We start from the raw sequence: 14,684 nt of genomic DNA on the forward strand, positions 1-14,684 counted from the left end.
CCTTAAATTCTTTTCATTCTTAGTATCAGTTGCAAGGATAGGTTTGACTTCCATAATTAGATTATAATGCAAATAACAGAAAGCATATAACTGAATAATTTTTTAATTGTGTACTTTTGTATTGTGTACCCTTTCGTAGTCATTTTGGGTGCAACTGAGTCACCTGAAGATAGGTTTCTGGTGTAATTCAGTATGCCCTGGAATATCTCAGGCAGGGCTAGACCAGACAGGCCTCCATCTTAAAGCTCAAGAAGTGTAAGAATCATCTGCCAATCCTTTGTTGTATCTCCCAGTCTTTTGTAGATATCTTGGATAATCCAGGACATCTGAGATGACATTCATTGGTTTTAAAATGCAGAATTAAACCATCAATGATTATAATATGTAATAAACTTAATGGGCCAGAAGAACTCTCATTGCTACTAAAGGGCAAATAAATTTTCAGAATGGGAAGTTACAATCTAAAGCTCATTATTTCCATTTACTCTGTTCTTTCTGGCTTTCCCATCCCACTGTTTTCCTCCTTTCCATTTTCTTTATTCCTGATTTCTCCTTTCCTACATATTTCCTCTTTCTTTTCTCTTCTCTCTTCCCTGTAGCAATATTCAAATGAAAACCAATTTTATAACACCTGAAACTTTTCTGTTTCTGGAGCTAGAATAAAAGAATAAGAAGTTCAATGTTACTCCCATATTGAGATTATACACGAAAAATACTTCAGTATCTCATGCAGTATACATTGTTGGATACAATATAACATCAGAGAGGTTTTAGTAGTGATACCTTTTGAAGACTTGTGTGAAAAATTTGCATGTGCTAACAGTACGTTTATGTCATGTTGTGTGTACACAATGTTTTAGTTTGGAAATGCAGATCGTCTGTGCTTCTATATTGTGTTGCTACGATGGAAAATCATGAGATGCCCCCTAAAACTATGATTATTCTCAGTAATATCAGTTACAGATGTTCATAGATGTGTAACTATATATGGAGATTTGAAAATACCTGGTTAACTTTAGCAAATTTATTTTCATTTTTTGAATATTTAAATGTATTTGAAACTTTGAACCTGCAGTTAAGATAAAATTTTACTTCTCTTGTACCATCTTTTTTCAGAGTTTGGCAAAAGAAAGTCAGAAAGGCTGTTTTGAATCAAATGATCTTGCTGTCAGACATAAAACATCCCATTTACCAGAAAAAGCCATATTACAGGTTTGTGATAGTTGGTGTTCTTTTTAATTTTTAATATGTTTATTTCATAAATGACATGTATAATGTTTTGTTGAAAAGGATGTGTTTGTGCGATGGAAGGGAAGGTTCCTGTTTACATTGTTCATTTTGAAGGAAGGTAATGTTATTCTTCCCTTCAGTGGCACCTGATCATAATCTGTATGCCCTAACCTGACATCCAGAAGCTTCTCTGAGCTGAGACAAATGAAGAAAGAAAGAGACTCAAAAAGGGAGACCAAGAAATCAGGATATCTGTAGGACAGGTTGAGGGTGGAACTCCTGAGACAAGTAAAGGGGTTTGTTTGCAATGAACAGAAGCTCATAAGCCAGGCCCCAAATGTGATAGAAAGCAGTTTGTTTCTCTTAAAAAAATAGAGAAACTGTATGGATATTATGCAGCACCTTAAAACAGAAAAAACTGCTAGGCCAGAAAGCAGGAGTAGAGGAGAGGAGAATCTACTGCAAGGGCACAGTGGGTAGGGAGAGATTTCTTGCCAAACATTTTTATTCAATTTGTTTAAATTAGATTGTTTAAAAAGTTGCTTTGTTCAGTATTTTTGTATCCTTACAAAATGTAACTGTAAAGAGTGAAAGCTTGTTCATATGCTAACTTCCAGAAGAGAAGGTATTTCTTTCCAGAAGCAAGAAGATTGATTTGCGGCAGTATTTTAGAAAAAAGACAGAATTATTAACTACTGGTCGTGGGACCTTCAGTTGTAGAGGCCAGTTTAACTAAATTATAGGTTGGTTACTGAAAATAACTGCCGTTGAGGGATACATTGGAACTACTGCTAAAATGTTTTCATTTTATCTTCTTATTTATAAGCTTTAATTTGTCCTATCATTTTTTCCCCTTAATTTAACATTGGAAAACCAATAAAGTGGTATTTCAGAAAAACATGATATGTTTTTCTTTTAAATAATATGGACTATAGTGAACTCAAGATTCGATTTTTATCCAATAAAGTCTAAAACCCAAATGCAGGCACTTAATTTTAAGCATGTGCATAATGCCACTGACATCACAGGAAACTTGAATCTGTAAGCTAAATCAGGTACATAGTTTAAAGACCTTACTCACCAAAAACACAGCATGCATACTTTAAGTCCTCTTGATGTTATCTATATGGATTCCACTGGTGGTGCATATGGTCTTCATGGATGTGATACTGGTTTATTTTGACTTGGGTCCATCAGTGGGGTTTAGTCAGTGCTATTTTCTTAGTACTGGCTCATTCAGTAACCAGAGAACTTCTGCTATTAACTGATTCAGATATGGGCCCCTTGCAGCAGCAGTAGTATCTCTCCTAAAGAATTTAGGAGTCATAATACTCATACCTCTGATTACTGAGACATTGATACAAGTTAAGGAAGAATCTCTAGTATGAACCTCTCCTTCAAAAGCAGTGCACTCAAAAGGAAATGTTCTTCCCATATAAGTATAAACACCACTAAAACAGAGAGAGAGATTAATTTACTGTATGAGTAGCAGAATGATCAAAATTTGATCTACAGGCCCACCTCCTAATGTTCTCTTTCCTAATAAGGCTGTATTATACACTACAATAGTAGTATATATAAAAGATAGTACTATGTAAGAGAGTGTGTATATCTGTGTCTATATTGCTACATCTATATCTATATATCTCAGATAGAATAGCTTGCATGCGTCCATCAAACCTATCAAACTTGTCATACATCTAAATAAAAGATTATTCAAATTTTCAGGAATTCTGAGGTTGGTAGTAGCATCCTTTCTTCATTAAAAACCCTGAAACAGTGTAATCTTTCTGTTAGTCCTATAACAAACAATATTGACAGTATCATTCCGTAGCTTGGGAGAGATCTGTTTATTTTATCTTAATCTATGAGCCTTGGTTTTTTGACTTCCAAACCATGAGCTCAAAATATAGTGACATTTTAAGCTATCCTTGTAGGCTGCCCTTTTTTGAGGTCACATCATGTTCACAGTTACATGTGCTGCTGTCACAAAGAATCAGATCTCACATGCATGAAGATTTTGCACATGAAAACCAGAAAAACTGACATATCAAAAAGAATGACAGCTGTTCTGAGGTATGTAGCTGTACTTTTTGATTGAGGCTACAGAGCAGCTGTAAAAATACATTATATGATTTTTCTCTTCTGTTTATATACGAACTTAATTTTATAGCCTATATAAATCAAATATACTGTCAAGTGCTACTTTAGTGGCTTAGCAGAGAACATTGATGTCTTCCATTTCTAGAGCAATTCCAACTCTGAGGTCTGGAGCTGAAAAGCAAGGTAGTTTGCCAGTTTAGACTTTGGTCCCATCATAGTGTATATTTTAATGTGCCTTTAGGAGGAGAATGAAGTAGGAAGTGAGAATTCTACTGATTTGAATAGGAAATAATAACCTAAAGAATAAGAAAAAAGAAAATTGCATAATCCATACAAATTTCAAGCCATATTTCTGTGATCCATATATAAGTATGTCATTGTAGGAAGAAGAATTATTTTTGTTTGTCTATATTTAAATACATTTGCATATCTAAAATCCAAATCCAAGAGCTAAAGCTAAGGAAATTGTATGTCATAAAGGAAATCAAAACTAATTATATCACTGCAGTGAAAAAACCTGAGAGGTAATAAAATGAAAAACAGCAATAGGGTAAGGTGAATATATTAGGGAATGTTAGTAAAAACTGCATTGTAGTAATGATGATATTGAGTTTTTCACTAGAGAGTGGTCAATATCTGTTGGATTTTCAGGAAACAATAAATGGCAATAACATTTCTGAGTATTTTCAAATCTGATGATTGATTAATTAAAAAGATCTTTAATTAGCAGTATGCCCATTCAGGAGTATGCCTTGTTTGTCACAGTTCTTTTCGTGTGACTGAGCACACAGGTAAAGATAAAGAAATATAAAAATCCTGCATCTTAAGCAGTATACATGTCGCATAGCTTTGTATTCCTAAAGACAAGAGGTACAAACTGGTTTCTGTCTTTTCATATATTCCTATGTGTAATATCTGCTGCTTCACTGAACTGAACCAAATGTAGTTTTCTATTCTTATTTGTATGTTGTAAATAATTTTAAAATATTATTTTTTTCAGTCCTGTTTTCTTATGGCTGAGTCCTGTTATTTCCCTCTCTTTACAGCACAGGAAAATAAAAAGCTTTTAATATGTAACATAATATTATTTCTGTGAGGAATGCTCCAGTTCACTAAAGAATTACAAAGTATAAAATGAGCTTAGATAGGAGTTTATCACCTAGATCTAAAATAGAGATCCTTAAAATTATCCTTCAGTATCATTTAACTGCAAATGCTCAAGGTTTCAATATTCAGGTTCCTCAGAACTTGAAGGTTTTCTGAGGATCTTGGACCCACAATTATAATTGGAGAGAAGCTGTCCCAACCTTCCTGTTATTCCCATTTACATTTTCTTGCCCCAGCACTGTTCTCACCTTTGTGTTCATTACAGGGATTTATAGGAACCACATCAGGGAACAGATCTGTCCAAAAAATTTTCTTTCATTTTCTTCTTTTACTGAATCAGTTGACAGTTGAATCAGTTCCTTAATCCAGTTCTTTGTGTGGCGACATGAACAGTTATTTGGGTACAGAGGAGGAGGTAGGCAAGAAGTGGTGGAGAAATGGGTGAAGCAAGAGTGGATCTGCCTCATTTTGTAGGTGCAGGGTGTTCACTGAGCTGTAGTGCCTCAAGGCTAAGCTTATTGGGATCTGTCAGTGAAGCAGGTCTCTGCCTTTCTAGCCTGAGAGTCCATAGGCAGTTTTAAGAGCGTACAGGGTGTAGCAGCTGCTGTTGTTTTTCATGTATATTGGAGAAGGATATATCGGTGCCTTCCTTTTAGGCATTATTTAAAAAGTTGGTCCCTTCACCATCTGTGGGAAATGTGAGTTAAATTCTTGCCCTTACCAAAGAGGTTCAGACCCCTGTATCTGCTCTGAAAGCTGCACTGACCACAGAGATGTGAACTGGCAGTTTTCACGCAGAGTAAGGGGGAGATAGGAACAGGTCTTTCTGGGACACCCTGGGAGGAGGAAGAAGCCTCCCCAAAATTTCATTCAATCCATCCTCATCCCTCTTTTCTTGTCTGTCCCCCCCTGCCCCTGGCCCCTCCTCCCCCCCAAAAAAAACCCAGACAACCAAACCCCACCAAATCCTGTCTTTAACAGAATGAACAGAATAACATTACTTTGAGATAGTGAGGACATAGGTTTGGGATATAGATGAAGGCAGTAGCTGAGGCAAGAACAGGGTTTTTTTGTGTTAACTGGCTGGTGTGCTGCACAGGATTTGCCACCTCCCTCCTTTTTTTTGTGTGGTGTGGTGAGACAAACTGAGCTGTCGTGGGGTATGCTGTGGTTGTTGTGGACATGGGGATGCAGCAGTTTCCTGTTTTTCCTAGGGAGTTATCCCAAGAGAAGTTGGGCCAGTGGGAATGGGAACTGGTTATGTTGTGGTAGGGAGGGTTAAGGACTGGGATCAACAAAAAGACAACAGCAGCAGTGTGGGGATTTGGGGAGGAGTGCATGGAAGCATCTGGGGCTGGGAAGCACCTTCTGGAGAGTCGCCTTCAGGGCACGCAAGAGAGAACAGGCTGAGCCAGCTGTGCTGAAAGTATTTTTGCAAGTATTTTCTGTGTATGTGGGATAAGTTGATAAGTTGTGCAAGTTGTTACATATGTGGGCTGGAAGCTAGAGCTGTGGATGTTCAGGGAAAGCCAGAAAATAATGGCTTTATTTATGTGTAAAGTGTAGAGGGAACAAAAATTATTACAGAAAAGCAGGAAGCCTACTGAAATGCTTCCATTTTGTATTTAAAAAGAATGCAGCTCCCTTGATCCAGAGAGAAGTGCAAATCTATGTAGTTGTCACTGGGTTTCTTGAGCTGTCACTATTTTATTCAGTATGGAAAGTGCAAAAAGAGCTCTTCTGTTTACTGGCACAGACCAGAGCTTCCACTAGCTGAGTGCCTAACCATTTGCTGTAGAAAGGCAGAGCTCCCTCCCTCCCTCCCTCCCTCCCTCCCTCCCTCCCTCCCTCCCGTCCTTCCTTCCTTCCTTCCTTCCTTCCTTCCTTCCTTCCTTCCTTCCTTCCTTCCTTCCTTCCTTCCTTCCTTCCTTCCTTCCTTCCTTCCTTCCTTCCTTCCTTCCTTCCCTCCTTCCTTCCTTCCCTCCTTCCTTCCTTCCTTCCTTCCTTCCTTCCTTCCTTCCTTCCTTCCTTCCTTCCTTCCTTCCTTCCTTCCTTCCTTCCTTCCCTCCTTCCTTCCTTCCCTCCTTCCCTCCTTCCCTCCTTCCTTCCTTCCTTCCTTCCTTCCTTCCTTCCTTCCTTCCTTCCTTCCTTCCTTCCTTCCTTCCTTCCTTCCTTCCTTCCTTCCTTCCTTCCTCCCTCCCTCCCTCCCTCCCTCCCTCTTTCCCTCTCTTTCCCTCTCTTTCCCTCTCTTTCCCTCTCTTTCCCTCTCTTTCCCTCTCTTTCCCTCTCTTTCCCTCTCCTCTCTTCTCTCTCTTCCTTTCTGTCTTCCTTTCTTTCCCCCCATGAATCCTCATGCTCTCTTTTTGGTGGTTCCAGTATGTAGATACAGCCTCCTTCAACAGGAGATTGTTACTGGGTGCTGTCTCTTCCAGGCCAAACCTGTGTTTGCTCTGAACATTCACAGACTGGAAAATAAAGTATGCCTGGACTTCTCAAAGTTTTGGAACTTATGATAAGGAGACTTTATTGTCTCTGGCACTGTGGATGATATTTGGCAGTGGATCATTTCAAAATCACAGGATATTTAGTAAATATCATTATTAGTATGCTATCATTTATTGCAGCTTTCTGTTCTGCTTCTATGCAAAAAATATCTGTCAGTTTGTATGTACTGTTGGGACAAGATCTGTCCTCAGGGCCAGCTGGAAACCATTTGCTTTGTAAATTAGTTTCCTTAAAAAGTCAGTGGTACCACAGTACCATAATGTTGAGTTATTGACAGAAAATGATTGCTGTACTTTAAAGCTGGCTACTGTGGTCTTGACCTGACATGAAATAAATGTTTCAACAGACCTTTCCAGAACTGAAAATTCAAAAGGTTACTAGCAAGAGAGTGTCAAATTAAAAGCCTTGCTTTTGTTCTTCTAGTGTGAAACTAAACCCTACTAATGAATAATAATACAGTCAATATTTTCTTTCTCATTCTAACAAGTCATATAGTTCCATTTATTCACATACTTTGAATACTGTTTGTGAGCTGTGTCAAAATTCCTTCGAGTTTTAAATTAGATTGAGTTTTGAAGTTAAGGAAATAATCCACGTGTCCAAATTAAACAGACTTCTGGTTAGAGAAGCCTGTAATGGATCCAACTATAATTTTCATGGGATGCAAGTCTTTGAAGGGATGTGGTGTACAGAAGGAATTTGCTACTGAAACGGGCCTGCACATTTCTGTACTTTAAAAAAATCTTAGTAAGTCCCCAACTGCATTCTGAACCACCTAAATATCTTTAAAATGAATATGGCTATAGCAAGCTCCCAAGATTCCAGAATAAAAACATAAAGCCAGAAAACCTGATTTTTAAAATTGTTTTAAGTAGTTTGTATGAAGTGAAAACAGACAACTTGTGGGACAGCAGCATATTTTGAGGAGCAGGCAAATTGCTTGATTGTATTACCTCTGCGATTAAATGCTAGTAGTAAAAGACACATGATCAGTGATTTTCTTACCTGATTTGTCCTTTTCTAGCTAAAGAAATTGTAGCCTTTAGGTAGTTTCCATAGGTTGAAACATAAGATCTTTTTAAATCTTGGTAGAATAATCTTGAAATTTCTGCTTGTTTCTTTTAATTGTAAAAATGAGTTCTAGCTGGTATGTTTTTCAGTCCTGTTCTTTTCAGTAGAACTGCACAGAATATAAATCAGGATAAAAGTTTCTCTTAAAGAAATAATATTTCCATCAGTGAAACATCTTTTCTATTAGAACATTCCCTTTTGATTCTAACAGTTTTTAGTGACTCATTTATTATAAAGCATATTTCAGTATAACCAAGATAACCTGCACTTTGGTAATCCATGCACTCTACAGAATCACATAACCACAGAATTGTCTAGGTTGGAAAAGCCAACCATCAACCCAACATTAACAGTTCCCAACTACACCATATCCCTCAGCGCTAAGTCGACCCAACTCTTAAACACCTCCAGGGATGGGGACTCCACCACCTCCCTGGGCAGCCCATTCCAATGCCTAACAACCCGTTCTGTAAAGAAATGCTTCCTAACATCCAGTCTAAACCTTCCCTGGAGCAACTTGAGGCCATTACCTCTTGTTCTATCGCTTATTACTTGGTTAAAGAGACTCATCCCCAGCTCTCTGCAACCTCCTTTCAGGTAGTTGTAGAGGGCGATGAGGTCTCCCCTCAGCCTCCTCTTCTCCAGACTAAACAACCCCAGTTCCCTCAGCCGCTCCTCGTACGACATGTGCTCCAGACCCTTCACCAGCTTCGTTGCCCTTCTCTGGACACGCTCGAGTAATTCAATGTCCTTTTTGTAGTGAGGGGCCCAAAACTGAACACAGTAATCGAGGTGCGGCCTCACCAGTGCCAAGTACAGGGGTAAGATCCCTTCCCTGTCCCTGCTGGCCACGCTATTTCTGATGCAAGCCAGGATGCCATTGGCCTTCTTGGCCACCTGGGCACACTGCTGGCTCATGTTCAGCTGGCTGGCAATCAACACCCCCAGGTCCCTCTCTGACTGGCAGCTCTCCAGCCACTCCTCCCCAAGCCTGTAGCGCTGCTGGGGGTTGTTGTGGCCCAAGTGCAGCACCCGGCATTTGGCCTTATTGAAACTCCTACAGTTGGCCTTAGCCCAGAGATCCAGCCTGTCCAGATCTCCCTGCAGAGCCTCCCTACCCTCGAGCAGATCAACACTCCCACCCAACTTGGTGTCATCTGCAAACTTACTGAGGGTGCACTCGATCCCCTCATCTAGATCACCAATAAAGATGTTAAAGAGGAGTGGCCCCAAACGGAGCCTTGGGGGACACCACTCGTGATCGGCCGCCAACTGGATTTAACTCCATTCACCACAACTCTTTGGGCCCAGCCATCCAGACAGTTTTTTACCCAGCAAAGCGTGTGCTCATCCAAGCCTCGAGCAGCCAGTTTTGCCAGGAGAATTAAATGCACTTACACAGACAGTCACTCTCTCTTCACTTCTTAGCTCTGTTGATTACCAGTAGTGAAACAACATTTGCAATTATTTCCTTACTTTTACAAGACTTTATGTGTATTTCTTCTGACTACAATACTCATTTAAGTCTCAAATCCTCTATTTGACTCAAGATTTCTCTTGTGCCTGTATAGTTTGAGTGAACTCTGTACAGAGTATGCATTCATTTTTCTGGAGCATATTTCAAACCATGCTTCATATACCGCTATAATGGAAAACAAGTTTTATGGTGTGCATTATTGTATGGAAAGTTGTATAACTAATATGGAAATACTCTTCTATAAAACACACTGGCATGTTTGCTATGTTTTCTCTCTGACATCTTACTATTAAGGTACATATCTTAAGTGCTAAGCTCTTTGAAAATGTATATTAATAAAAATTAATCTTCAGTGACAAGTTATGGGATAAAGTTAGAAAGTTCTTTATGTATTTTTGCTATCAGTCAATTACTGTACCAGGTTTAAACTGTTGCCATTGATGTATTATTGTGCAGTTATGAAAGTAATGACATTACAAGAGTAAAGTTTTCCTTACATAAAAGTTGCTTTAGAAAAAGTTATATGGGATTTTATTCACTGTGTTCCTTTCAGCTGGTTTCTTTTTCATACTTAGAACTGCACATTTTAAGTGTTGCATTTCATATCAGATATTTATATTTCAGCATATGATGTAGTAATTCAGTTCTGCAAATGATTATGGATATGGGAGGTTTTAGTATGTAAATAATCCAGCTGTTTTACATAAAATTCTGCGTATGCGCTTTGTCTTTGAGTCTTAAATGCATCTTACATTTTCAGATGGTTGTAATATAATGTATATTTCCTTCTATAGCAAAGACATTAAATTTTACCATATTTTCCCTCATTTCATTTTACCAAGTTTCTTCTAAGATGAAACATTAGCATTCTGTTGGCAGAAATGCTGTTTGACACTTGGTTGTAAAAATGACAGGTGAGGAGCTATGGCAGAAGTTTGCCAAATGTTATCTTCATTCAGTCTCTTACTTTTATGGCCTGAGATTGCTGTATCTAAGATTATTTACCAGGACAAGACCTTTTTGGAATTCTATAATTTAATTCTTTCAAAATTTTGCTTAGTGGTATCAGTATATTTTAGAATATTTTAACTGTATAAAACAAACTATCAGTATAGTTTTCATATTTTTTCTACCATAATGCAACACATTGACTTTAATATTCTGGGGTTAAAGATTTATAGATATATTTATCTATATAGCTTGCCTTATAGTAGCCTTCCAGTACTTAAAGGGGACCTACAGGAAAGATGGGGAGGAACTCTTTATCAGGGAGTGTACTGAGAGTACGAGGGGTAATGTCCTGAAAGATGTTTAAAGTTTCAAACTGAAAGAGGGTAGATTTAGATTAGATATTAGGAAGAAATTCTTCACTGTGAGGGTGGTGAGACACTGGCACAGGTTGCCCAGAGAAGCTGTGGCTGCCCCCTCGCTGTCAGTGTTCAAGGCCAGGTTGGACGGGGCTTTGAGCAACCTGCTCTAGTGGAAGGTGTCCCTGCCCATGGCAGGGGGGTTGGAACTACATGATCTTTAAGGTCGCTCCTTCCAACCCAAACCATGTATGATTCTATGATTTACCAAATTATACTATATTAGTTAAATTACTTAAAATATTAAATCTAATTAAATTAAAATGAAATTATTAAATCAAATTAGTTAAATTATACTGTATTAGTAAAATTAAAAAGACCTCTGAGGTAGAAACTACAGAAACTCTTCACAGGTGGTTTAAAGTTGAATTTAAAACTACTGTATTTAATCTACAAAGCTTTAGTCCAAATTATATTGTCTCAAATAGGTTTAGGAGAGGTGTTTTAACAAGGGTTGTTTTAATATAGGTGAAATGAAACTGCTGATAGTTCATGAAAAATCTTCTTTTGAAACATCCCTGTCATTCTCCGTCATAGCTTGAATTTATGAGCTTTTAAGCAAAGCCATCTTTTCATACTCTTTGTTAAGGCTGTTAATGAGAGTAATTATTGACATTCTGCTATAAAAGGTATGTTTAAACTCCTAAGAAATAAGTATTTAATTTGAAAATAGTTCTGGTTGTTTAGGATAGATGAATATGTATCATTTAATAAAGCAGTGCTTCTTATCGATTGGTTTTTAATATCATGTATGTGTGTTTTTCTGATGTAGATTTTCCATTATGTAAATTTAGTTGATCTGTCAAGATGTGCTCAAGTTAGCCAAACGTGGATGCTACTAACTCAGAACAGCTCGTTATGGAGTGCTGTAAGTAAGATAATCACTTTCAATATTTTATTTTAATTTTATTTGTTTTAAAAAAGAGTGAGGCGAGGAGGTAGTTTAAAAATGTTAAATATCTAGGATAAAAGTTTTATCTCAGAATCTGACTTGTTCTTGTGATGGTTTAGCCCCTGCCAGGGTCTGAGACCACGCGGCCGCTGCCCCTACCCCACAAAGGGAGTGAAATACAAAGCCCCGAGACTGAGATAAGGAAAGGTTTAATACAACAGAGCAACAGCAACACAACAAACAGCAACAATAAGAATAACAGTGATAACAATGAACAGAGCAAAGTATATACCGATACAGTAGTGAGAGAACCGGCTGCGCCAACTCACGCGATCACCGATTCTTCCCGTGCTCGCGCCAGGATGTGACGTCAGCATGATATATGAATAACCCGGCTAGAGCTTCCCCCCCACTGCTGGGGAAACTTAACCCTATCCTGGTTAAACCAGGACATAATCCACCCCTTTATTCTATACCATGTGCGTCACATCCAGCTGCCACTTAGCAATTATCATTGACAAAGAAAAATTAACAAAAGCACAGTATAACTCACGGTGTGTTTTCACCCACAATCAAGTCCCCTTGTGGCACGCATCGGACCTCTCCATCCTTCTGCATCACCCACCAGGTGCACCCAGGTTCTTGAGCAAAAACAATCCCGTGGATGGGTTTGCCTTTGCCCGGCGCAGGACTAACCGAGACCATTTTTCCCAGCAGGTCCCTCATGCGCACCACAGGGACTTTATCCCCGTCTACAACACGTGGAAGTTTTGACTGAGCTGGGCCAGCTCGATTGGCAGATCCTCTTGTGTTCACTAACCAAGGGCCTTTGTCAGATGTGTGTCCCAGTGTTTGAAGGTTCCACCACCTATTGCTCTCAATGTAGTTTTTAACAGTCCATTGTAGCGCTCGATCTTCCCAGAGGCTGGTGCATGGTAGGGGATGTGGTAGACCCACTCGATGCCATGTTCTTCTGCCCAGGCATCTATGAGGTTATTTCGGAAGTGAGTCCCATTGTCCGACTCAATCCTCTCTGGGGTGCCGTGTCGCCACAGGACTCGCTCTTCAAGGCCCAGGATGGTATTTCGGGCAGTGGCGTGGGACACTGGATAAGTTTTGAGCCACCCAGTGGTTGCTTCCACCATTGTGAGCATGTGGCGCTTGCCTCGGCGGGTCTGTGGCAGTGTGATATAGTCGATCTGCCAGGCCTCTCCATGTTTATATTTCATCCATTGATCTTCATTCCGCTGGGGCTTCACCTGTTTGGCTTGTTTGATTGCAGCACATGTCTCACATCCATGGGTGATCTCTGCGATGGTGTCAATGGTGAGGTCAACCCCTTGATCTCGAGCCCACCTGTATGTTGCATCTCTGCCTTGGTGGCCCGAGGTCTCATGGGCCCACCGGGCTATGAACAGTTCACCTTTACGCTGCCAGTCCAAGTCCACCTGAGCCACTTCGATCTTAGCAGCTTGGTCCTCCTGCTGGTTGTATTGATGTTCATCAGTGGCCTGACTCTTGGGTATATGGGCGTCCACATGGCGCACCTTTACAACGAGGTTCTCCACCCGGGCTGCAATGTCCTGCCATACTTCAGCGGCCCAGATGGGTCTGCCCTTGCATTGCCAGTTGTTCTGTTTCCATTGCTGCAACCACATCCACAGGGCACTTGCCATCACCCACGAGTCAGTGTAGATATAGAGCCTCGGCCACTTTTCTCGCTCAGCAATCTCCAAAGCCACTTGGATGGCTTTCACCTCTGCAAACTGGCTCGATTCACCTTGTCCCTCAACAGCTTCAGTGGTTTCTCGTGTGGGATGCCGCACTGCAGCCTTCCATCGTCGATGTTTTCCCACAATGCGGCAAGACCCATCAGTGAACAGGGCATATCATTTCTCCTCCTCTGGCAGCTCGTTATATGGTGGGGCCTCCTCAGCATGTTTCACCTCTTGTTCTGGTGACATCCCAGCATCTTTGCTCTCTGGCCAGTTTATGATCATTTCTACTAATCCTGGGGGGTCGAGGTTCCCTATTCGAGCCCGTTGTGTTATAACGCAACCCATTTACGCCACGTGGCATCTTTTGCATGATGTGTGGAGGGAGCCTTTCCTTTGAACATCCATCCCAGCACCAGCAGTCGGGTTGCCAGGAGGAGCTGTGTCTCAGTGCTGACCACTTCTGAGGCAGCTCGAATTCCTTAGTACACTGCTAGTATTTCCTTCTCAGTCAGGGTATAGTTAGCTTCAGAGCCTTTGTATCCCCGGCTCCAAAAGCCTAGAGGTCAGCCTCGGGATTCCCCATCTGCTCTCTGCCAAAGGCTCCAGGAAGGGCCATTCTCCCCGGCTGCGGTGTAGAGCACGTTCTTAATCTCCTGCCCTGTCCGGAGTGGCCCGAGGGCCACTGCCTGGGTAATCTCCTGCTTAATTTGTTCAAAGGCTTGTTGTTGCTCTGGGCCCCATTTAAAATCGTTCTTCTTGCAGGTTACGTGGTAGAGAGGGCTCACAATCAGGCTGTAGTTTGGGATGTTCATCCTCCAGAACCCCACAGCGCCCAGGAAAGATTGAGTCTCCTTTTTGGTGGTTGGTGGGGCCATGGCTGTTATCTTGTTTATCACCTCCATTGGGATGTGGCGACGCCCATCTTGCCATTTTATTCCTAGGAACTGAATCTCCCTTCCAGGCCCCTTAACTTTCTGTCGCTTGATGGCAAAACCAGCCTTCAGGAGGATTTCAATTATCTTCTTTCCTTTCTCAAAGACTTCCTCAGCTGTGTCCCCCCATACAATGATATCATCAATGAACTGCAGGCGTTCTGGAGCCCCACCTTTCTCCAGTGCAGTATGGACCAGTCTATGGCAAATGGTGGAGCTGTGTTTCCACCCCTGGGGCAATCGATTCCAGGTGTACTGGATACCCCTCCAAGTGAACACAAA

General features: G+C 40.6%; 1 protein-coding gene across 1 annotated transcript in view; it reads left to right on the forward strand.

Annotated features, from left to right (window-relative positions):
* Positions 1-14,684, forward strand: part of FBXL13 (F-box and leucine rich repeat protein 13) — a 98,761-nt gene that overhangs the window by 16,592 nt on the left and 67,485 nt on the right. The window contains exons 7-8 of the mRNA XM_074827867.1: positions 1,117-1,212; positions 11,633-11,728. Of these exons, the coding sequence (XP_074683968.1) occupies positions 1,117-1,212; positions 11,633-11,728 (192 nt within the window). The remainder of the gene's footprint in view (positions 1-1,116; positions 1,213-11,632; positions 11,729-14,684) is intronic.

This window comes from Strix aluco, chromosome 5, assembly GCF_031877795.1.
Source record: "Strix aluco isolate bStrAlu1 chromosome 5, bStrAlu1.hap1, whole genome shotgun sequence".
Classification (NCBI taxonomy): Eukaryota; Metazoa; Chordata; class Aves; order Strigiformes; family Strigidae; genus Strix; species Strix aluco.